At 41.2% G+C, this 24,841-nt stretch overlaps 1 protein-coding gene across 1 annotated transcript; it reads right to left on the reverse strand.

Moving 5' to 3' along the window:
- Positions 1–1,509: 1,509 nt before the first annotated feature.
- Positions 1,510–24,537, reverse strand: MCUR1 (mitochondrial calcium uniporter regulator 1). Its single transcript, XM_007973649.3, has 9 exons — positions 23,989–24,537; positions 16,888–17,007; positions 12,557–12,660; positions 11,619–11,720; positions 10,682–10,723; positions 9,188–9,259; positions 4,606–4,659; positions 2,615–2,729; positions 1,510–1,586 (listed from the first exon to the last, which is right to left on the reverse strand). The coding sequence occupies exons 1-9, from the start codon at positions 24,413–24,415 to the stop codon at positions 1,531–1,533; spliced, it is 1,092 nt and encodes a 363-aa protein (XP_007971840.2). The 5' UTR covers positions 24,416–24,537; the 3' UTR covers positions 1,510–1,530.
- Positions 24,538–24,841: the final 304 nt, after the last annotated feature.

Consider the following 24,841-nt stretch of genomic DNA (forward strand, 5'->3'; position numbering starts at 1 on the left):
TAAGATGAGAACGGGCCAGGCGCAGTGGCTCATGCCTGTGATCCCAGCACTTTGGGAGGCCAAGGCGGGCGAATCACAAGGTCAGGAGTTAGAGACCAGCCTGACCAACATGGTGAAACCTCATCTCTACTAAAAATACAAAAATTAGCCGGGCGTGGTGGGCACCTGTAATCCCAGCTACTCAGAAGGCTGAGGCAGGAGAATCGCTTGAACCCGGGAAGCGGAGGTTGCAGTGAGCAGAGATCACAACAATGCACTCCAGCCCTGCGACAGTGCAAGACTCCGTCTCAAAAAAAAAAAAAAAAAAAAAAAAGAATGTGCTTTTCCAGAATAACCCCAGTTGTATCTAGAATTTGTTTTCAATATAAAGGTAAGGTAGGTGTGAGAATGTTTTTAACAACAGAATTAGTCAATCTAGATTAGGATGCTGTGTGGCATGACCATTCTCAAATTTTGAAAGCCTGAGCTGGTTGTGGGTAAGGGAATATTCATTAATGACATAAATTTCATTTATGAAATATGTATCCATCATCTAGGTATCTTACACATGGAGAGCTGAGTGCATCCCTTGTATAAAAAGTAAATGAAGACCAGAAGGAAGCAGACTCTGTCCTACAAACTGAAGCAGAGTTCCGTGCTAAGAATCAGCCGGTTTTCTAGGGAGGTAATAACACCAGTGCAGTATTATTACAGTTCGCAGACCATGAAGGAAAGAGGTGGAGAAGAGGGAGGGAGGAGGGAAAATCTTGCATTATAAGAGGTAAAAGAGTCCCCATTACAATTGCAATGCTTCATTAGACAGCTGATTTTTCTGGCTGGAAGGCACATTAAAAATAACCCTAACAATAACTTACCAAGACAATGGAAATTAAAAGAAAAGAAGGTAGAGGTACAGCTGTCTTATTAACATAACAACCACCTACAGCTGAAACAATACTCTGGTACAGGGACTACCTCATGTTAGAGACTGGGTTTAGCTTCAGTGATTTTCCAGCACTTATTAAAGCCACTGTACCCTGAACATGGAGACCCTCAAATCCTCTATATGCCAAAGATTTAAGTTGTAGAGAATGACACCAATGTTTGCTGTTGGTGTGAACCACAGGCAACACCAAGCTCCCTGGTCTGGCTGAGTGGAGTCTTCCATGCACTGTGCGCCGCTCAGTTAGAAAGTCAACTAAGCGGAAAGGAGATAAGGAATAGCTATGGAATACCTGACTTCTTTATCTTGGTTAAGTGTCCATAATTCACTGTAGCCTCTGCCTCCCGGGCTCAAGTGATTCTCCTGCCTTAGCCTCCCAAGTAGCTGGGATTACAGGGGCGTGCCACCACACCCAGCTAATTTTTGTATTTTTAGTAGAGACGGGTTTCACCATGTTGGCCAGGCTGGTCTTGAACTCCTGACCTCAGGTGATCCACTCGCCTTGGCCTCCCAAAGTGCTGGGATTACAGGCGTAAGCCATCGTGCCTGGCCAACAATCTGGTATTCTTAAGGCAAAACAGTAGAAATCTCTTTAAATAGACACTTTATTAGATCCACAGGCGATAAAATCCCAGAGCTACTGTTAGGCATGTAAATATAGACCCTGTAAGAAAAAAACAATTGAGAGTACTATTAGTTCTATTAAGTTACTTGAGGGAACATCTTTTTTTTAAGAAAACACACTTATTCACTTATTTACTAAGAAAACCTAGAAACTTAGATTGCTCACTGATGTGCCATATTCCGTGAAACACCTGCCTATTGAAAAAACAAATCCCATACCCCTTATTTTATTTTCTTGTTTTAGAGACACGGTCTCATCTGGCACCCAGGTAGAGTGTACCATGAAATGGTGTGATTACAGCTCACTGCACCTCAAACTCCTGGGCTCAAGCGATCCTCCTGCCTCAGCCTCCCAAGAAGCTGAAGCTACAGGCGGATGACACCATGCCTGGCTACATTGTTTTGTAGAGACTAGGTCTCACTGGGCTGCCTAGGCTAAGAAAACTTTTCAATAAACGTTTCGAATCACAAAAATTCTGTGGTCACAAGGTCTACGTATATGCACTATATAGACAGGGACACACAATTTAATATAAAGAACAACACTTCACTGTTAAATACTGCTGTGACCTTAAAATATTTCATTAATCCAAGATGCTAAATCTGACTTGAAATAATGGTTAATTTGGGTGCAGGGGTGGTACATGAATGTTCATTCTCTCTTTTGGATCAAAAATCTTGAAAGTAAAGTAACTCCTTAAAAGGAGTGTCGCCAATTGAAGCAGAAAGATTACAACTGAAACACCTTCCATTTTATCCATAAAATATTTCCTGTCTTGAATCTCATTAAAATCCCTAATAACTATACTTCGATTACAGTATCTTATCAAATTTCCAATTCTATCAATTATAAAATACACAATTACTTTATTTACTACTAAGAAAGAAAAAGTGCCAATTAAAGTACGATACTTCATCTACTGGAAACTGTAAGATGCTTTCCAATTTCAGAGATGTTAAAATATTTCAGAAAGTGTTGGAATCAATGAAACGCAGTATCTGTCAATGACTTATTTTATAAATTTATTTTCTTTTCCGGTTGATTTAAATAGATATAAAATAGCTTACCTGCTAAATATTTAATATTATCAAGCTTGTGTGACTCAAGCATGGTTTTGAGGCCAGCAACCTCAGTTTCAATCTTCCTATCTGTCTGGGTAAGGGCCCGATCTTGCTGGGCATGCTTTTAAAATGAAGAGAGTCATAGCGTTAGACCACAGCATGTCCCCTCTGTTCACCATCCTATAGCTCATTCCCAATGGGGCATAGTCACAGGGAAACCTGGGTAAGACTACGGAGGCCTGGGCTTTAGTCTCAGTGTGAAGATCCTAATGCTATGCTGCATTGGTCAGGACCCTTAACCTCTCTAGGCCTTAGTTTTCTTCTATTTGAAAAAATGAAAACAGAACAAAATGAAACAACCAAACCAGTGGCCCTGCCTTTACCTGGACTGTTTAGAGAATCAAATGCGATAATCTATGTGAAAAAGCATTTGTAAGCTCTAGGTTGCTATATAAATGATGTGGCATTATGAGGCCAGTCTGTTCTCAAAGGCAACAGCTACATCTCATCCTTCTAAATCCTCCTCAGTCAAAGATATAAACTCAAAAATGTTTTCAAGAAATGGAGTCTTAGATAATGTAAAAGCAGCAGTGCTTGTCTTGAGCTATTTCTAGTCATATTTTTAAAAAACTTTCTTCTTTCATGTTCAAATATCAAGTGTTTCATTATTATGAGGCTTGGCTACCCAGGGCCAATTTGTGTCCTTCCCCAAATACAATACAGTTAAACTGGATACATAATCAACCCTCAAAAAGGCAGTGGGTTTGGCCGACCTTATAGGGGGTTGTATAACTGCATTAATGCATAAAAACCGTGGGAATACTTCACTAAAATTTCTAGAGCAACGAATCTACCAATTCAGGCAGAGAAAGAAAGAAAGAAATGCCTGGATGAGTAGAAAATTATTCCAGAGAAATATCCCAGGATTCTGGAATTCTCTCATGAAAGCCTCTTGGGTGTTTCAGAGGCCCCAGGTTCCATACAGTATGGAAAAGGAGTAACATATGCTATAAATTAAAAATAGAATGAGACTTCTCCATTCCTCACTATTCTTCAATTAGTGAGATTTAAACTTTCTTAGTAAAACTTTCGTTCAGAAAAACAAACTTTCAAGCAGGCTGTGGTGGTGCGCACCTGTGGTCCCAGCTACTCTAGAGGCTGAGGTGAAGGAGGGTGCAGTGGAGCTGAGATTGCACCACTGCACTCCAGCCTGGGTGACAGAGCGAGACCCCATCTCAAAAAAAAAAAAAAAAAAAGAAGAAAAGGAAACTTTCATTAAGAAAGTTAAATCTTTCATAGGATAACTATCTTCCATTAAGATAACCAAATATTTTGTGAAGTGCAAAAAAATCCTGTGGCATTCCACTTCTGCATATATACCCAAAAGAACTGAAAGCGGGGGTCCCAACAGACATCTGTGCACCCATGCCCACTGCAGCACTATTCACAAAAGTCAACAGGTGGAAGCAACACAAGTGCCCTTGACAGACGAATAAAGAAAATGTGGTATATACATATAATGGAATACCAATCAGCATTAAAAAGGAAGAAAGTCCTGTCATTGCAACAACATGGATGAACCTTCAGGACATCGTGTTAAGTGAAATAAGCCAGCCACAAAAAGACAAACACTATGGTTCTATTTATATGAGGTATGTAGAATAGTCAAATTCATAGACAGTAGAAAGGAGGTTGCCAAGGGTTGGAAAAGGGAATGTATAAAGGGTGCAGAGTTTCAATTTTGCAAAATAAAGAGTTCTGTAATAGACAGTGGCGATGGTTGCCCCAAAATGTGAATGTACTTAATACCACTGAACTGTACACTTAAAAATGGTTAAGATCATAATTTTTATGTTGTGTGTATTTTAGCACAATGTAAAAAACTCCCATGACAGTAAACCTGCATATAAGTTACTATTATCATTACAAACAGCCATGCATGGGATGAAGCAAAGATGAATACAATGATAAAGAAAAATCAAAGTCTCATTTCTTACCAATGCCACTATTTCTGTTCGCAATTCCAGCAGCTTCTTTTCGTTCAATGAATACTGAAATAAACACGTAACATGGGTCAGATTCTGATCTACTCCTCTCTCTTCTTCTCTGGTGCCTTAAATATTCTGGTCTCAGTAACTCCTAGAATATGTTAACACTGGAAAGTCAACTCTGGGATGAAGTAGCCTACCTGCCTCTTTATATCTGTTATTTGAAGTTTCTTTTTGTTTTTTTTCCATAGAGATGGGGTTTTGCCATATTGCCCAGGCTGGTCTCAAACTTCCGAGCTCGAGTAATCTGCCCACCTCAGCCTCCCAAAGTGCTGGGATGACAGGCAGGACCTACCATGCTGGCTAAAGTTTCTTATGTATACTTACTCATTCCTCCAATATCTGGATTTCCTTAGTCACCTATCACTTCTCCCTGCATCTTTCCTGTGATGGCTTTAGGTCCCTCCCACTGTTGTAGCAGCACTCTCTGGGGACCAATTTCCACGGATGCTGAGTCATATGGTTTTTGGTTTTAAGAGGGTTGAAAATGGAGACTCAACTCAATTTAGGAGCTATCCCATCATAACTAGTAGCAAAACAAGTCACTACTTGAGTCTCAACAAAAGACAGGAAAAGTATGAAGTTGGGGGAAAAACAGCGTCAAGGATTATTATTCTATGATAAAGACATTGTGCTGTGATTATAAAACACAATGTAAATAACATAAATACACTAACGCACCACATGTTGGGTTTTTTTGGTTTGTTTTTTTGTTTTGAGATGGAGTCTCAGTCTATTGCCCAGGCTGGAGTGCAGCGGCTTGATCTCGGCTCCCTGCAACCTCTGCCTCCCGGGTTCAAGCAATTCTGCCTTAGCCTCCTGCACATGTTGGTTTTAATAACAATAAAAAAACCCACTTGGGCATAGTCGTAATCCAGTGTTACTAAAGGAACTAATTCTACCCAGAGTTAAAGTATCTCACTTTTGGTTATTAATGTCAGTGAAAAGATTTACTGCAGTTTTGGAGACAATAAAATTGAAATCAGACTTATCTCCTTAGGAGTGGGCAACAGGATTTAATTGAGCAAATGACAATGAGTAATTTAAATGAAGACTTTTAAAACCTACATTAACCTTGTTATATAGCGAAAAAGTTAATGCTTTGAAATATATAGAAACTTTCTAGCTGTAAAATGTTCTCCTGGGATTACTGGGAACTTAGAAGTAAAAAAAAAAAAGAGAGAGAGAGAAAAATAAAACCAAAAAACCCCCAAACCCTAAGCCAAGGAGTAGGTTGTAAAACCAAGAACAAGGCTCTTTAAACCTCAGGGTTTCAGACCAGGAGAGCACTATGCATCAGATCACCACTAGAGGGCGGCGTGGAACAAGATTTTGTGCATCACTAAACCTGTCTTCATTAACTCAACATCGACTCACCCACAAAAGCGAAGCCTAAATCTTGATGCTGCCATGGTTTTAAAAATAACATCTATGTAGCTATATATCCCCATGCCCAAAAACTTTATATGACATACTGCTTTTGGAACTGGCTGTAAATATCATAGTTAATTTTCAATTTAATATTTAACATTATAACTTTACCAAAAGAATGAGCCAAAAAACTCATCTTCACCAATGCATGTAACAAACACACTCGCTTCATAATTTACTACTACCTTGTGCTTCAGAGTAATCTAAGTTTTTGATTACCAAGAACAACCTCCCAGTTAGGGTACTAAATCACATAAATTCACTGGCTTGATGGGAACTAAGCTATGAGGATGCAAAGGCAAAAGGATGATACAGTGGACTTTGAGGACTGGGGGGAAAGGGTGGGAGGTGGGTGAGGGGCAAAAGACTACACACTGGGTACAGTGTACAATGCTAGGGTGATGGGGCCACCAAAATCTCAGAAATCACCTCTAAATAACTTCTTCATGTAACCAAACACCACCTATTCCCCCAAAACCTATTGAAATTAAAATGATAATAATGAAACACTAAAAAAAGACTGTAAGAACAATTCATAGTCACCGTTACTGTTCAAATATACCACGAAGACACTTTTGTGTCATGTAGAAAAAGTTACTGTCGTGATGGATACGATTTAATTGAAACTCTGTGCATTGGTTGCTTCCTGGAGATTAAGGTCAACATCGTCATTCCAGATAAAATAATTACATGTAAATTATATTTATCAGCATAGTTAACTAGTAAATTCAAGTAAAATAAAATCAGGTTAAGTATTTTGAGTGCTGTATTATCAAATCTGCAAAATATTGTAAGCTTTACTTTTCTTATAAGAACACTGAATGGATCCACTCTATATATCCAATAATTTAAAAATATGAGTATTTGAAAAATGAAATTTCTTTTTTTTTTTTTTTGAGACAGGGTCTTGCTCTATCACCCAGGCTGGAGTGCGGTGGTATGATCTCGGCTCACTGCAATCTCTGCCTCCCGGGTTCGAATGATTCTTCTGCCTCAGTCTCCCACGTAGCTGAGACTACAGGCAACTGCCATCAAGCCAGGCTAATTTTTGTATTTTTGGTAAAGACAGGATTTCACCACGTTGGCCAGACTGGCCTCGAATTCCTGACCTCAGGTGATCCACCCACCTTGGCCGCCCAAAGTGCTGGGATTACAGGTGTGAGCCACCATGCCCGGCAGAAATTTTTTCATTTTGGTTAAAAGACAAAAACTATAATTGTGAAAAAATTTTCTGGAAAATTTTTGTTTGCTGGATGATGTCATGGACTTAAAATGAGTAAAACCTAAATGTTACATGATTGAAAAATGTACATATGTATCAGCCTAGTTATGTTATTAAAATGACTCCACATAAAATTTTTTAAAAATTCACTGGCTTTCATCTACATTCATGCCCTGTATTTCCTGATGTCCTTGATGTAGTTTTTCCCAGGTTGGTTAGCTACATGCAGTCATTTTCCTACATCAAGTGAATTTGGTTTTTCTTGAGTACACAACCCATAAAAACAAAGATAATCAAACGAGTTTCTCCTCTTCTGGACACCAGTGACATGCTATAGCCATTAACTATTTTAGTAATACTAGGTGATTTAATCTTTATGGGTGGAGACTGTTGTTGTAAGACTAGAAAGACAGGTAACACAGCCTTAATAACTGTTTTGTATAACAAAGCTCGGATTAACTCTTGAAATCCAGTGGCAGTTCCAAAATACAAGTAGGTTACTTAAGTTTCAGTATTGCTTCATTTATTATTACAGCACATTTTAATTAAAAGCAAATTGTCAAAAATGTGAAGACAACAAACAGTTGTGAGTACTCAGTTTCTGCATGTGTATTCAGTTTTGTGTTGGTGCAAGATGCTCTCTGTCCTATTTCTCATTATGCTGAGAATAAAAAAGGCACCCGATGTTAACCAAATTCAAATAAAGTCCGAGCAAAAAGACAGCTGAAGATTCAGACAGGGTTAAACATCACTAGAGGCAACCTGACACATATCTTTATCAAAACACCCTTAGGCCGGGCGCGGTGGCTCACTCCAGTAATCCCAGCACTTTGGGACGACAACGTGGGCAGATCACTTGAGGTTAGGAGTTTGAGACCAGCCTGGCCAACACGGTGAAACCCTGTCTCTACTAAAAATCTAAGAACTAGCCGGGCGGGGTGGTGGTGCCTGTAATCCCAGCTACTCGGGAGGCCGAGGCAGGAGAATTGCCTGAATCCAGGAGACAGAGGCTTCAGTGGGCTGATATGGTGCCACTGCACTCCAGCCTTGGCAACAGAGTAAGACTCCATCTCAAAAACACCAAAAACAAAACAAAACAAAACAAAATACCCTCACGAACTTCTCACTGCATTTAAAATACACCATAGAAATTTTTTTTTTTGAGACTGAGTTTTGCTCTTGTCGCCCAGGCTAGAGAGCAGTGGTATGATCTCAGCTCACTGCAACCTCTGCTTCCTGAATCAAGAGATTCTCCTGCCTCAGCCTCCTGAGTAGCTGGGATTACAGGTGCACGCCACCATGCCCGGCTAATTTTTTGTATTTTTAGTAGAGACAGGGTTTCACCATGTTGGGCAGGCAGGCTGGTCTCGAACTCCTGACCTCAAGTAATCTGCCCATCTTGGCCTCCCAAAGTGCTGGGATTACAGGCGTGAGCCACCGCGCCCAGCCAGAAATGTTTTAATCTTGAATACCAGTGTATAATTTAATATTACTTAATATTAATAATTTACTATTATTCAAGCCTGAGATAATCAACTTAACTTTTGCAAGATCAAGACCTACGAAGATTTAAGTCAGTATTAAATAGATCAAGAAAGCATTTAATTTCTTTATGAATGTCTATGTAACATATATGTATAATTTCTGAAACAAAGATTCAAATTGACTAATTTGACTAGGATTTTAATTTTAATGTTACTTTTGAAAGCATCAAATTTAAGTCTAAATCCAAAATGAATATAATGGAGAAAATACAGCCTAACACTGGTAAACAGATATTTAACAGTACCTATGACATGTATATAAACGTAGGCTTAATCAAGCATTCCATTCCAGAAATAAATTAATTCATAATGTATTTTTAGTAAAGGAACGTACCAATTCTTTTACTCTGCTCTTCTCTAGGTTGAAGTCTAATTTGGTATCTGTTCGGACTTTGATCATTTCATCCTAAAAGGAAGGCAAACAACAAAGGAGAAATCCAAAGTAAGAAACTCAAACTCTCTGAGGACATGACAGCAGGACCACTGCCCCCACTGTCCCTATCCTAGGGGAGGCAGCCCAGGGAAGGACAGAGCCAGGGGCTTCCAGAGAAATGGACCTAGGCCTCCTGGCATCAGGGAACTCTGGCCAAGCCACATCTGGAGCCCATCCCAGGACTTCCCAGTTAGACACAAATAACCCCCTTCTATGCTTATGCCAGTCTAGAGTGGGTTGTTGATGCCTTTTTTTTTTTTTTTTTTTGAGATGGAGTCTTGCTCTGTCATCCAGGCTGGAGTGCAATGGCTCACTCCAACTTCTGCCTCCTGGGTTGAAGCAATTCTCCTGCGTCAGCCTCCCAAGTAGCTGGGATTACAGGCGCATGCCACCACGCCCTGCTAATGTTTGTATTTTTAGTAGAGATGGGGTTTCACCATGTTGGTCAGGCTGGTGTCGAACTACTGACCTTGTGGTCCACCCACCTAGGCCTCCAAAAGTGCCGCATTACTGGCGTGAGCCTTCGCGCCCAGCCTGTTGCTGCTTTTAACCTCAAGACTCCTCATACAATCTCTGAATGGAACTTATGAATAAAGCTGATCTTAAACACCCTTGGAAAGCAAAGATGGACTCAAAGCAGCCAAATATTAAAATCTGGTTTACACAGAGCCTTTTCTCTGATACACATCAAAGTCTTTTTCTTTAACATCTATGTTTTTGCTATTTAAAAAATCATCAAATAGCTGGCACAGTAAGCATTTAAAAATCATGTGTGTTTCTCTAAAGACAGTCTAAGAGAATTTAAGAGTTCCTTCCATACAGCTACTTTGGAAAAACTTTGACTTAAAAATGACTTAATTCCTCCTAGAATACAATTTTCTTTTCTTTTCTTTTTTTTTTTTGAGACAGAGTTTCGTTCTTGTTGCCAAGGCTGGAGTGCAATGGCGCAATCTCAGCTCACTGCAACCTCCACTTTCCAGGTTCAAGTGATTCTCCTGCCTCAGTCTCCCGAGTAGCTGGGATTACAGGCGCCTGCCACCATGCCCAGCTAATTTTTGTATTTTTAGTAGAGACAGGGTTTCACTATGTTGGCCAAGCTGGTCTCGAACTCCTGACCTCAGGTGATCCACCCGCCTCAGTCTCCCAAAGTGCTGGGATTACAGGCATTAGCCACCGTGCCCGGCCACAATTTTCTTAATGAATATGGTTATACACAACAGTAATTCATTCATTGGCTGTGTTCTTAGCTAAATCTTCCAGTGTATACTTTTGAGGCATATTACACAAACATTTCACATAGAATTAAAGTTTCAAAAATATCCATTTCTAATATTATACTATTTAATAAGTTTATATAATTACAAACAAGCCAACAAACAGGAAAGTGAATCTTACCATTACTTGTTGTTTTAACTGATGTAGTTCGAGTTTTATTTTCTAAAAACACATTAAAAAAATAAGTCTTTAGAAAGAACAGCATAAAATGCAGTAATCAACAAATATTACAATATGTATTTATGCACAAGTTCTTCAAGTTTTTCCTCCGTTCAGAACACCGTATTGATTGCAGAATGGCATTACAACACATGTATCCTGAAATAAGTTTGAATTCATCTTGAAGGCTACGTAAAGTTAACTCAGTTGTGTTTGGCATACACATTTGCCTTCAGTGGCCCTGCTTTATTTAGTATCTCTGTCAGTTTATCTTTTAACCAATTCTACCCTCAATTAACTGATTTCAAGGACAACCTAGAGAATCTGAAACTTTACCACTTTACTTTTTGCTAGAAGGTTTCTTACAAGGCTAGGGTCAACAGGCAATAAATGGCCTTCCCTATGGGACTTTACAAATGACTGAAAATCAAAGATGCAGAGAGAGCACTTATTTACATGCTGATCCCATATGCTCTATTTAAAGGAATGCAAGAGAGATTTTGCAGCAGCAATTATTCAAAATAACCAAAAACTGGAAATAATTCTAATTTACATTACAATAGAATGATGGGGGCATATTCACGTAAGACTACAGACAATGAAAAAAGTGATCTCTTGCTACAGGACACACAGCATGATACCATCAAATGGTTCTAGAATAGGCGAAACTAGTCAATGGTGTTATCAGCCAGGACAGTTTCCTCTGCGGCAGGGGCAACTGAGAGGCATGAGAAGGACTTCTGGGACACTGGTCAAGTTTTCCTGCTCGATCTGACTGGAAGTACACACTGTATGAAAATTCACTGAGATGTACACTTATGTGAGATCTTTTATGTGTATATATTTTATCTCAATGTCTTAATATAATCAACTTTCTAAGTGTGAGTGGCTGTTTTACCTCATTTTCTGCTCTGAGGGCTGAAAATTCACTCTTCTCCAAAATAATCATATCCTTTTTCACATTCGCAATCTGAGACATTATTTGCTGAAAAGTGATTTCCTGGGAAAAGAAAAACACAACACATAATCTAGTCTACCGTAAAAAGTCCACTTCCTATCATCTCAATGTGCTATCTTCTCATTGAGAAACCAGGAGAATGTGGACACAAGAAGAGGTTCAGTGAGGTCATCCTTTATTCCAAAACGGGAAAAGGAAAAGGAAAAAAAAAAAGTACATATCTGGCCAGGCAAGGTGGCTCACACCTGTAATCCCAATACTTTGGGAGGCCAAGGTAGGAGGATTGCTTGAGCCAAGGAGTTCGAGCCCAGCCTAAGCAACATGGTGAAACCCCATCTCTACAAAAAGTACAAACATTAGCCAGTTGTAGCAGTGCACACCTGTAATCCCAGCTACTTAGGAGGACTGGTGGTCAAGGCTGCAGTGAGCTGAGACTGTACCACTGCACCCCAGCCTGGGTGAAAGAGTGAGACCCTGTCTCAAAAAAAAAAAAAAAACCCAAAACACAAAAAAAAACAAAAACCACATATCTGGTTATCGTTACCAAGTGAATCACAGCTAAAAGGGTGGTGATCTGAAGACTTGAGAACACGATGCTGTCATACTGTAATTCAGGCCATGTCTCCATTTATTAAAGTATATTTCACTGGAATAATTTTGAACAGTGAGCTTTCAAGCATAACAATTCTACAACTGTTGACTAAATAGCTCTGAGTAAGTATTTTTTATGCCACTGTAATCTTTTGCCTCTTCATCATGGTAAAAGTTACTATATACTTTTCAACTGGGTATTATCTAAAAAATTACATTAAAACATTACTACAAACAATACCCCATCCTCACAGTCCTAATGTGCTAAGCCACCCGACAAGGCTAACCTGCTGCATCTTGGTGACCATATCTTTGTAGATGACGTCCATGTTGGCTTCCAGGATCTTGACCAGTGCAGACACAATGATTTCTGCTTGTTGAGTAGCAAACCCTAAGCAAGCACACAGGCAAAAAAAAATCATGCTCAGAGTTACAAAAGCCCACAGCAAATGCACACATTCATGTGAATGTCCGAATCCAGGAGCAGGGGTACAGCACAGTGTGGTAGGAGGCAGGGAGGAGGGCCGGGCCACAAACTACCACTTGCTGGTCACTCAGAGCAAGGACGAAACAAGCTGGCTTCCCCAGGTACTGGTGGCTTTGCTGACTGGTTTGTAAGTCCTTCCTCGCTATCAAAAGTCACGTTTTCAGAGACTATTTAATGACATAGACAATGTCGGCAAGTCAATGTCAAGTGAAAAAAGGCAAGACTCAAAATTACAGATGCAATTCTTGTTTTTATAATTTAACAAAGATTCATAGTAATTTTTGTTTTCTTCTTTATGTTTCTCTGCATTATGTAGATTTTCTATGGTGGACAATATTTCTTTAATTTTGTAATGTGTACGTTATTAAAAAATAATTTCCTTAAATAAGAAAGCTCAGCTGTTTTATGTCTAGCATAAGGCAGTCAAATCATTGACTATATAGTCCTCTAGCCGTTGGCTAACTTAATGTTAAAAGACAAAAGCCGTTCTTTCATTTTTCCTGCACAATTCTCTTCAGTAACCAGTCTGGGGGACCCAAAGTGGAAAAAATATGTTCTTTGGTATTCCGTCAATAAATGGTACTGAATTGAATGATTAGAGGATTCAATGCAGTACTTGCTTTTTTTTTTTTTTTTTTTTTTTGAGACAGAGTTTTGCTCTTGTTGCCCAGGCTGGAGTGCAAAGGCATGATCTCAGCTCACAGCATCCTCCACCTCCCAGGTTCAAGACATTCTCCTGCCTCAGCCTCCGGAGTAGCTGGAATTATAGGCATGTGCCACCATGCCCAGCTAATTTTGTATTTTCATTAGAGATGAGGTTTCTCCATGTTGGTCAGGCTGTTCTCGAACTCCCGACCTCAGGTGATCCGCCCGCCTTGGCCTCCCAAAGTGTTGGGATTACAGGTGTGAGCCACCACGCCTGGCCAGTACTTGGTACTGTTTTTAAAAACGTTGAGTAGTAACTCATATTTCACATAAATTCTAATTAAATGCTTAAAACTGAGTGCCTGGGAAACAGTTCTATTAAATGCTTCTAGCTATAAGAATTTCAGAAGAATCTATTGATTCCTGTAATTAATTGTGTATTGGAATAAAGTAGTACTTAATTAATGGAATTTGTTTGGATGAGATGAAGCATGGGACTATAATGAACAAAAAAACCAAAGACACAGATTTAAAGGAGAAGGAAAAAACCTCCAAAGACCTATTGCCATCACTTTCATCAAAATCCTTTAATTTTTCATCATGTGTGTTGTGCACATGTCCAGGAAAAAAAATAAATAAAAGGTTACCCACCAAAATGTTAACATTGTTTAGCTCTGAATCTGTTTTCTTTTTTCTAGTCTGTCTTCCTAGTTTTTAAAAACTCAACCTAAACTTTTGTAAATTTTAAAGCTTTATTAAGAAGAGTTCACTGGCTGGGTGTGGTGGCTCATGCCTGTAATCCTAACACTTTGGGAGGCCAAGGCAGGAGGACCTTTGAGCCCAGGAGTTTAAAAAACCAGCATGGGCAACATAGTGAGATCCCATCTCCATTTTAATGTAAATAAAATTTAAAAATTTTTTTAATTTTAAAAAAAAGAGTTCATGTTTAAACATAATTAGTTTTGGCGGCTGGACACAGTGGTTCATGCCTGTAATCCCAGCACTTTGGAAGGCCAAGGAGGGTGGATCACTTGAGGTCAGGAGTTTGAGACCAGCCTGGCCTACATGGTGAAAATCCGTCTCTACTAAAAATACAGAAAAATTATGCAGGTGTGGTGGTGTAAGCTTGTAATCCCAGCAACTCAGGAGGACCAGGTGGGAGGATCACTTGAAACCAGGAGGCGGGGGTTGCAGTATGCAGGACTGCACCACTGCACTCCAGCCTGGGCAAAAGAGTGAGACTGTCTCAAAAAAAAGAAAAAGGAAAAGAAAAATAAAGGTAGAAAGAGAACTTATGTTGATTGTAAAACAAACTCTAAAGCCATATACTTTATAACCACTTGTGGGAGAAGAAAGGGATAAAAAAAAGTGGAAATGTGAAAACCTACTGAGTTATGAGGCAGAAATTAATCTTTTGTAGACACGAGGGAATAGGACAGAACCAGGGTCAGTGAGATCACAGGCATATGAGAAATTCTGTTAATCTGAAGACACAGGTCTGGTAAAGGGTAGAATATGCCTTAAAAAGTCCTTCCTGGCCTCCTACTCAGCCAGTCATCTCAGACACCCACCCCATTCATCCATGTTGGATTGAATAGCCCCTCCACACCACGTACTGCAGTGCGGTCCTCACACCACAGTCTTGAAAGATGCAAATAATCATGGGTTAAGGTTTAAAATCAAGAAAACTAGGAAGACTTCTGCTTATCAATTTTTTTGTTTGTTTGTTTTGTTTTGGTACAGACAGGCTCTCACTATGTTACACAGACTGGCCTTGAACTCATGGGCTCAAGCGATCCTCCCGCCTCAGCCTCCTAAAGTGCTGAGATTACAGGCATGAGCCACCTCGCCTGGCCTTATCAGAGTAACTTTACATGCTCCCCTCTCACTTCTACTTTTCTCTTTTAAATTCTGAACTGAAAGAAGTTTTGGCAAAAAAAAGCCTACTGTTTGACAGGAAAAGTCAAAATTATTACACAGCATATGACACTTTTTCCAAAGTTCATTCATGCATATTATCTTGTTTAATATTCAAAAAGATCTTTGGAATTCTTATTACACTCATACTACAGATGGGCAAATAGAAACAGAGAAGGGGAGAAAGGCTTCCTACGCTATGCGACTAGAAGTCTGCAGAGTTAGGCTCGAGCCCAGAGCCGCTCTCTCCCACAAAGCACAGAATAACTCATTCCATCAAACTTTGTCTTAGGCATGTAAAGCACCTCTACAGAGAACAGCTTTTCTGACACAAACATGTATAACTGGACAAATAACTACACAATGAACTAAAAACACAGGGAGATTTATTTCACAAGCACAATTTACACTACTTTGAAATTCTGATTTTTGAGAATGTGTCACCATATAGAGAATTATAATCAGTGTATTTGTCTAAATATGATTTAGTACGAGAATCTTCCCTACATTCTAAGTCTAAAGTGCATTTTCAATGAACGCCATATATACCACAGCAATCTTTTTTACCTTAACAGCAATAAGGGAGAATGTCAGCCTGACTATTAAAAAGAAAAAAGAGGACCAGGTACGGTGGCTCACGCCTGTAATCCCAGCACTTTGGGAGGCTGAGGCGGGTGGCTCACAAGGTCAGGAGTTCGAGACCAGCCTGGCCGACATGGTGAAACCCCAACTCTACTAAAAATACAAAAATCAGCTGGGCATGGAGGCACTTGCCTGTAATCCCAGCTACTCAGGAGACTGAGGCAGGAGAATTGCTTGAACCCAGGAGACAGAGGTTGCAGTGAGCCGAGATTGTGCCATTGCACTCCAGCCTAGGTGACATGGCAAGACTCCGTCTCAAAAAAAAAGGAGAAAAAAGAAAAAAGAACAGTAAGTTGAAATTATCAAGAACTGCTACTTGACAACATTTCCATTTCACAGGATTTTAAAAAGCACACAAGATGCACAGTAATAAAACTATCACTTCTGTGCTTCAGACACTGTTGTCATAGGAATCATTCCTCAGCTTTGCTGACTTGTGTCTAAATTTTTACCTATAACACTGTACTTCCATGGTGATGCTACAGAAATACACTTCACTTTGAAAAAGAGATAATGTGTGAGAAAAGTCTCCAGTGTATTGATGAAACAAAAATGTCCTCAAGCAAAAAATGAGGACTTAAAAAATGGAGATTAATTAAAAGATTACCCATAGGCTTGAAAGTCAAAGAGATATAAAAATCACCCAGACGTGGTGGTATGTGTCTGTAGTCCCAGCAGCTCTGGAGGCTGAGGTGGGAGAATGGCTTGAGCCTGGGAGGTAGGTTACAGTGGGCCAAGATTGTGCCACTGCAATCCAGCCTAGGTAACAGAGCCAGACCCTGTCTCTAAACAAATAAATTAATTAAATTAAATACAAATAAAAAATAAAAGTCAAAGAGAAGTATGAGAAACTAAATGAAACCACAAGAGAAGTCATAATTTAAAGTGTTTTTCTAAGGCACTAAATGACAAATGAGAGAGGATTACCATTGTCTTCCAGTAAGCAAACTAAGGCATGAGTGTCAAAGTAGAGCCTCCTACTCCCAGAAGAGGTGAAATCTCTCCTTCTGCGCTCCAGCTGCAGGTGTCCAGCAGACAGGCTTAGCTCTAGGGTGGAAAGGACAGTAAGCTCAAAACAGACTTAATGCAAAACAGAAGCAACTCAGCATCCTGAGAAAGTAAGGCATACCCCAAAGCCTACCTGGTATTTTATAACAGCTTCACTGAGATACACCATTCACCCAATTTCAAGCATACAATTCAATAGGTTTTGGCACAGAGTTGTGCAAGCATCCCACAATCAAATTTAGAATACTTTTTCACTCTCAAGACAAACTGTACCCCTTAGCTGTCACCTTCCAATTCCCCCAGCCCTTCTCCACTGCCCCCAACCATACCCAGGACAAGCACTGGTCTATTTGCTGTCTCTTCTGTTTATCTACTCTGGAGATGTCACAGAAACTGAATCATATAATATATATAGCCTTTTGTGACTGGCTTCTTAGCATGTTTTCAAGGGTCATCCATGTTGTAGCACGTCAGTACTTTCATTTCTTTGTTTAGTTGAATACTCCTCCCCTGTATAGCTATATTAAATTTTGTTTATCCATTTATCAGTTGGAAGATGCTTGGGTTGTTTCTACTTCTTAGCTATTATGAATTATATGGACGTTATGTTTTCAATGATCTTGAGTGTACACTTAGGAGTAGAATTGCTGGATCATATGATAACTCTATGTTTGTTTCAGCAGCCGCCAGACTGTTTTCCAAAGCAGCTGTACCATTTTACACCCCCTCTAGCAGCACACATGGGTCCCAACTTCTCCCCATCCTCACTAACCCTTGCTATTATCTGGGTTTTTAAAAAATTATAGTTACCCTATTGGGCGTCAAGTGGTATCTCACTGTGGTTTTAATTAGCATTTCCCTGATGACTAATGATGTTGAGCATCTTTTTATGGGCTTGCTGGCCATTTGGATATCTTCTTTGGAGAAATGTGTATTCAAGTCAGCTATGGTTTGAACGTGTTCCCCAAAGTTTATGTGTTGAAAACTTAATCCCCAACACACCAGTGTTGAGAGGTGGGTCCTTTAAGAGGTGACTAGGCTATTGGGAAGGCTCTGTTCATGAATGGATTAATGCTGCTATCTCAGGGGTAGGTTTCTGATAAAAGAATGAGTTTGCCACCCCTTCCCTGACATGTGTGCTGTTCTGCCTTCCGCCATGTTATGAAGCAGCAAGAAGGGCCTGGCCAGATGTGGGCCCCTCAATCTTCAACTTTCTAGCCTCCAGAACTGCAAGAAATGTATCTCTTTTCTTTATAAATTACCAGTCTGTGTTATTCCCTTACAGCAGCACAGAACAGACTAAGGCAAAGTCCTTTGCTCATTTTTAATAGGGCTGTCTTCCTATTACTGAGCTGTAAGAGTTCTTTATATATTCTAGATACAAGCTCCTTATCTGATTATGATTTGAAAATATTTTCTCCCATTCTGTGGGTTGTCTTTTCACTTTTTGATACTGTCTTTTGAAGCACAGAAGTTTACTTTTGATGAAGTCCAACCCATCTGTTTTTCCTTTTGTTGCTTGTGCTTTTGATAACACATGTACGAAACCACTAAGAAATCCAAGTACCTGAAGATTTACACCCATATCTTCTAAGAGTTTTACAGTTTTAGCTCTTACATTTAGGTCTTTTACTCATTTTGGATTAGTGTTTTAAATGGTGTGTGGTAGTGGGTTCAGCTTCATTCTTCTCCGTGTGGGTATCTAGTTGTCCCAGCACCATTCCTTCCGCTGAAAAGTCTTGTCACTCTTGTTGAAAATCAGTGAGCTGTAAGCATGAGGCCTCCACTCTAATGCATTGATCTATATGTTTGTCCTTATGCCAGTGCCACAATTTCTTGATTACTTGTAAGTCTGTTTTAACTTTGACATCAGAAAGTGTTTGTTGTTGTTGTTGCTCTTCATTTTTTTTTTAAGGCAGGGTCTCGCTCTATTGCCCAAGCTGGAGTGCAGTGGTGCAATCATAGCTCACTAGAGACTTGACCTCAGCCTCCCAAGATGTGGGTTTTAAACTTTGTTGTTTGTCAAGGTTGTTTGGTTATTCTTGTTTTCTTGTATTTCCATATGAATTTTAGGATCTGTGTGTCAATTTCTATAAGAAAACCACTTGGGATTTTGATAGGGATGTGTTAAATTTGTAGATCAGTTTGAAAAGTACTGCCACCTTAATATTAAGTATTCAGATCAATGAAAATGGATGTCTTTCCATTGATTTAGGAAAATTATACTTTAATGTACATTAGACTTTAAGTACATTGCACTTTTTATATGTTGCTGGATTTGGATTGCTAGTATTTTGTTAAGGATTTTCTCATTTTTAATCATAAGAGATATCAGTCAATAGCATTCTTTTCTTGTAATGTCTTTGCAAAAGCCTATCTTTAGAGAGCTATTTTCCAGCAATTTTTACATTACCTTTTCTATAAATTTTTGTGCATTTAGCCTAGATCCAATCGATTTTGTAAACTTCTTGTTTGAAGGTACTCATCTGAGGGAGGTGGTATAGTATATGGTTTAGTTTCTTGGCTTTTAGATTTTATGAATTGCTAAAATCACTTTTTTTAAATTGGGCCAAGTGAACTAGTTCATGGTTGTAAATCTAATACTTTGAGAGGCCAAGGTCGGAAGATCACTTGAGGCCAGGTATTCGAGACCAACCTGGGCAACATTGCAAGACCTCGTCTCCAGGAAAAAAAAAAAAATTAGCAGAGTGTGGTGGTGTGTGCCTGTAGTCTCAGCTACTCCTAGCTACTTGGGAGGCTGAGGCAGGGGGATGGCTTGAGCTCAGGAGTTTGAGGCTGCAGTGAGCTATGATCGCACCACTGTACTGCGGCCTGGGTGACAAACGAAGATCCTGTATCTAAAACAAAAATATTAAAAGGTCGGGCACGGTGGCTCTCGTCTGTAATCTCAGCACTTTGGGAGGCTGAGGCAGGTGGATCATGAGGTCAGGAGTTCAAGATCAGCCTGGCCAAGATGGTGAAACCCCGTCTCTACTAAAAATACAAAAATTAGCCATGTGTGGTGGCGGGCACCTGTAATCCCAGCTACTCGGGAGGCTGAGGCAAGAGAATTGCTCGAACCCAAAAGGCAGAGGTTGCAGTGAGCCGAGATTGCACCACTGCACTCCAGTCTGGGTGACAGAGCAAAACTCCATCTCAAAAAAAAAACAAAAATAAAAAATAAAATCAAACAATATTTGAGTTGCCAATTTTTAATTGTCATGAAAGAACATTTAAATATAGCTGCTTACTACTATTAAATATTATACTAAAAAAGAAATTATGACACCAAAAGAAAAAAAAAAAGATGAACAATCTATAGAACTTCCATTTAATCAACTTAGTATATGAAAATCTTGTTACATATTTGTCACTACTTTTCAAATTTTGCCATTAACTGGCACCAGTCTGAGGTCTGGTGTTGTAGAAGACTGGTAGGAGCAAGAAGGGTCACCTGCCAACTCAAAGGTCAAAGGTTTCCCCAGCAGGCCTCTGAATGACCAGAAAGATGCTGCAGCTGATCAGCTTCCACTGTCAGTCCTTCACCCCTGATTACCCTACAATAAAATCGAGAGTAAGCAAAAATGTGATGTGGACTGAACCCTACAGATCTGACACTTCGCTGCAGCCTATGGGAGTCGTTCCCAGCCTACCCACAACTTGGGAAGAAGAGAGTAACTGTGGTCATTGTAAGCATCAAGATGAGAGCAAGAGATGCAATAATCCATATCTGTATCAAGAACCATTTGTAGACTACAAAATATAAAGTGCAATGACTTATGTGTGTTTGTATGTGTTTGTTGGTAAAACTGGGCCCTTAGATTCGAAGAACCACTGTGCTATGACACGAGGTCCTTGACCTGGCATACAAAGCCCTTGCTATTTATGACCACACTTATCCTTTCAGCTTTCTTTCTAGCAACCTAAGCTATTCTATTTCCTGCAATTCCATGCTTAAGCACGGCTTGCTCCCCTTTCCCAACTGTTAAACTTTAAGCATTCTTTTTACCTTTCTTCATTAAATTGCCAATTTACTGAGTATACATTATGTTTCAGATGTGGCATTTTCTTTTTTACATTTTATGGTTCTCTCTGCTTCCTCCACCCAGCTAAGGGAGCAACCTTTATTACTCCCATACCTGTGTTCTCAGTTCAGTACAGATAGCTCATCATAGCACTTAATACCTTATTTCCTCATCTGTATTATCTATTTGCCCAAGCTGCCCAGGAGCAGCCAGTCTTGCTCATTTTTTATCTTTAGCAGCTGGCAAAGGGTCTAGCATACAGCAGGCTAGGAATATATATATGTGTGTGTGTGTGTGTGTATATATAAGTGTATCTATATATACATATGTGTGTGTGTATATATATATAGTAATTGAACTATAATGACTTCTACAATCTGGATTATGAAACTGTCTAGAGGGAAAATTTGAAATGAATTCCTTTCTCCTCAGTTCTTCCCTTTTCACACAAATGAGCTCACTTAAATCTGGTATCTCTTTTTTAGTTTATTTCCAGTCCTGAGACAGAAACTGGCCTCCATAAGAAGAGACCCAGGATGTCTGCCCAACACAGAAGAGACCTAGCTTGAGAAAGTGGGAGTGAATGAATGAAAGCACTTATCTAAGGGACCTCTTAAGGATCACCTCACCTGCCCTAGAACTCTATTGGACTGTCCCATGTGTCAGGGAACTTGAAAACACCTGAGTCTGGACTGGCTTGTGAAGAGTGACAGAGTTACTCTAGACCCAAATTCCTTGTTTCTAGTAAGAAAATTACCATTCATGTATTTAGAACATAACCTCTTCATCCCCACTCCCACATAAACAAAACAATCACATGACTACTTTGTAACGCCAATTTAGATACTATAGTTTTTTGTTGTTGTTCTTTTTCAGAAAGATTGGAACCAGAAACAGCAAGCTTATTTCCAAGAAATCCTGCCTCTGAAAAGTCAACAGAAGGGCTGGCCACTTCCCAGTGGGCACTCCAACCCCTGCTGAGGGAAGGATATGCCCTCTTGCCTTCTGTCAAAGGGCAGTACCTGAGGACGCCGCCTACTCCTAGACTCCTCACTGATCATAAGGAAGTGAGTCAACTGAGCTGTGTTAACGAGTAACATGCAATTCCCCTTTCTAGGGACTTTCAGCATATCAAGAGGATATTAAAAACCCACAATTACAATAGAGGCCCAAAGTTAGCCTTGGACAGAATGTGGAAACCAAATACAAACTTCCTACTCATGATATCCTTAAGTAGCCCAATTGAGAACCTCAGGTACCAAGCAAACAAGTGGTTGGGAAACGCTCATTAGCTGGTTAATGAGCATACACCCCTCCTTAGCTGTGTCCCTGCTCTGCTTCTGTTTTTATGCGTTCATACTTATTTTTTATGATGACTGAAGAATGAGATCGCTGACACTAAAACAACAGTACCACCTTACGGATTGGTCAGCAAATCCATGAGAAAGAACACTCTCTTTTTACCCCATACTCTTGTATTGAGAGAAAAACAAATTGGAAATTACTAGCTTGTCAGAAAAAGCACAACAAAGGGCACAATACAGAAATAAAGACCAAACTCATCTCCGACTCCTAATTTCTGAAGGACAGTGGCACCGAGTTCACTACTCATTCCCCACTCTGTATATACAGTTTCCTTCACTTTATTGCTCTACTAATCAGTTTTTACCCCAGCCAATGATATTCTTAAATTTTAGATATAGTCAACAGCTGCTGGGCCTATCTGTTGAATAGGAAAAATGTGTGGTTAGTGATGGCTACTAATGAACATGTATAGACTGCCCAAAGTGATCATTTTGCCAAGTCTGTTGATTATTCGAAATGATTTTTTTCTTTAATCAACAATATGCTATCTAATAAGTTGATCTTGTTTACTTCCCTCATCTCCAGGGCAGTGATCTCTCTCACCTCCTTTTTAAATAGTCATGCGCCCCACAACTGCCTTTCAGCCCAGGACAGAGGGGCACACACGACAGTGGCCTATGAGACTATAATACATATTTTTACTGTACCTTTTCTATATTTAGATGCGCAAATACGATTGTGTTCAGACTGCCTCTAGTATCAGTACAGTAACATGCTGTTCAGGTTTATAGCCTAGGAGCACTAGGCTCTACCTGCTAGTCTAGCTGTGTAGTAGGCTGTAGCATCCAGGTTTGTGTAAGCACACCCTACAATATTCACACAAGGAAGAAGTCGCCTAATGACTCATTTCTCAGTAGGCGACTGTCCTGAAGGGATACAGACTCTATTTAATTAAATGCTACCTTCTCAATGAAATCGATTCTGATCACCCTATTTAAATTCACGACTGGAGACCATTCCACTTCCCAAGCCTTATCCTATAATTTTCCTGTACCATTTATCAAATTATGAATATATAAAATTATGTATGTATAAATTATATATACATTAATTATGCATACGTATATCCATACACATTTACTGCGTCTCCTCCGCCAGAATTAAGCTCCACAGGGAAAACATTTTGTGGACTGACATATCCTACACATCTGGAAAAGCGCCAGGGACAGGGTAGACGCTAGGACTCCACGAATTAATGATTCCATCAGAATTTGAAATCAAACTGTAAAGCCATCCCTTCATTTCTCAGAGCTTTGTTCCCCAGACATACCCAACCCTTCCCCTTGAGCGGCCAACAGGCTGCGCCCTGCCAAACAGAACGCCTGGAAGGCGGTGCCCAGAAGCGGACCCTAGGAGTGGGCGGGCACCACCTCCCCGCCCCAGCACGCACCTCCCTCCAACTTTAGCGCCCGGGATTCCCAGGAATTCGTCTCTTCTGGGCTAAGCCCCGCCACCGCGGCCGAGCAAGGCGGGCCCGGACCTTCGCCCCACAGTCCGGGCAGATGCCGGTGCCCTTGGCTGACCTGCCCTTCGGCCTGCCAGGCCTTTCCTCGGGATGGCTGTAGCTGAGGTCCCCGCCCCGCCTAGCCCCGCGAGACCAGCCCCCTCTCCTTTCCCACCCAGGCCTCACCTCTCCTGCAGGAAACGAGTGCAGGCGCCGGGCCTTTGCACTGGGGAAGGGCGCCGGCGGCAGCGGCGACGCCCAGACCGAGGCCCGGTGGGCACCTCCACGCGCCGCTGCGCCCGGCCGGGGGTGCGGCATACCCGAGGCGGGACCGCTCCCAGTCCCCTAGCTGCCGGCGCGGGGCTGCGGCGGCCAAGCGCGGGGAGGGCACTAGCAGGAGGAGGAGCAGCGGCGAGGCACGTGACACGCAGCCGCGGGTCGCCGGGGCGCGAGGGCGCAGCGCCCCCAGACCGTCGGAGAGCGCAGAGAAGCAGCGGCGTGCTGAGGTTCCGCTGCCTCCGGGTCTTCCGCTGAGGCCCGCGGGCAAGAACAGAAGCCTCCGATGGCCGGGCAGGCGCTGGGTCCTTTGGCCGCCGACCAAGCCGCAGTCCATCCCCGAGCCCTTCACTGGCCCGGGCGCGCGCTCGTGCCTCTCGCTCGCGGCGCCGGTCACGCGCGGTCCCGGCCCAGAGTCGGACGGCTGGAGCGAGCGTGGGCGGCAGCGCAGGCACGCCCTTTCCTGCCGGGCGCGCGGGTGGGGCTCGGGACGCGCGCCCGGGGCGGGGCGGCGGGAGCTTGCGGTGGCTTTCTGGGACGCGGGGCCGAGCCGGTGTGGCTAGTCTCGGGGCGCTGCGGGGACCGTGCGAGCCCCCGCCCCATTCGCTAGGCGACGGCAGCGACCGGGAGGAGCCTGCGGGCACTCCGGAACTGGAAGGAGCTTGTTGCTGCGACGATTTGCATATTCACTGCACTGCTGTCCTTATAAAGGAATTAATTACTCCGGCGCCCTTCAGAGTCCTGTGAAAAGTCCCAGACCAAC

The sequence above is a fragment of the Chlorocebus sabaeus genome, chromosome 17 (assembly GCF_047675955.1).
Source record: "Chlorocebus sabaeus isolate Y175 chromosome 17, mChlSab1.0.hap1, whole genome shotgun sequence".
Classification (NCBI taxonomy): Eukaryota; Metazoa; Chordata; class Mammalia; order Primates; family Cercopithecidae; genus Chlorocebus; species Chlorocebus sabaeus.

Bases quoted from the DNA above. Each gene is read 5' to 3' on its own strand.
- MCUR1 (XM_007973649.3), bottom strand. From the start codon at position 24,415: ATGGACTGCGGCTTGGTCGGCGGCCAAAGGACCCAGCGCCTGCCCGGC. The intron at 11,721-12,556 runs GTTAGCCTTGTC...TTCTTTTCCCAG, and splicing joins TGGTCACCAAGATGCAGCAG to GAAATCACTTTTCAGCAAAT. The intron at 1,587-2,614 runs GTAAGCTATTTT...TTTTTCTTACAG, and splicing joins TAATATTAAATATTTAGCAG to GGTCTATATTTACATGCCTA.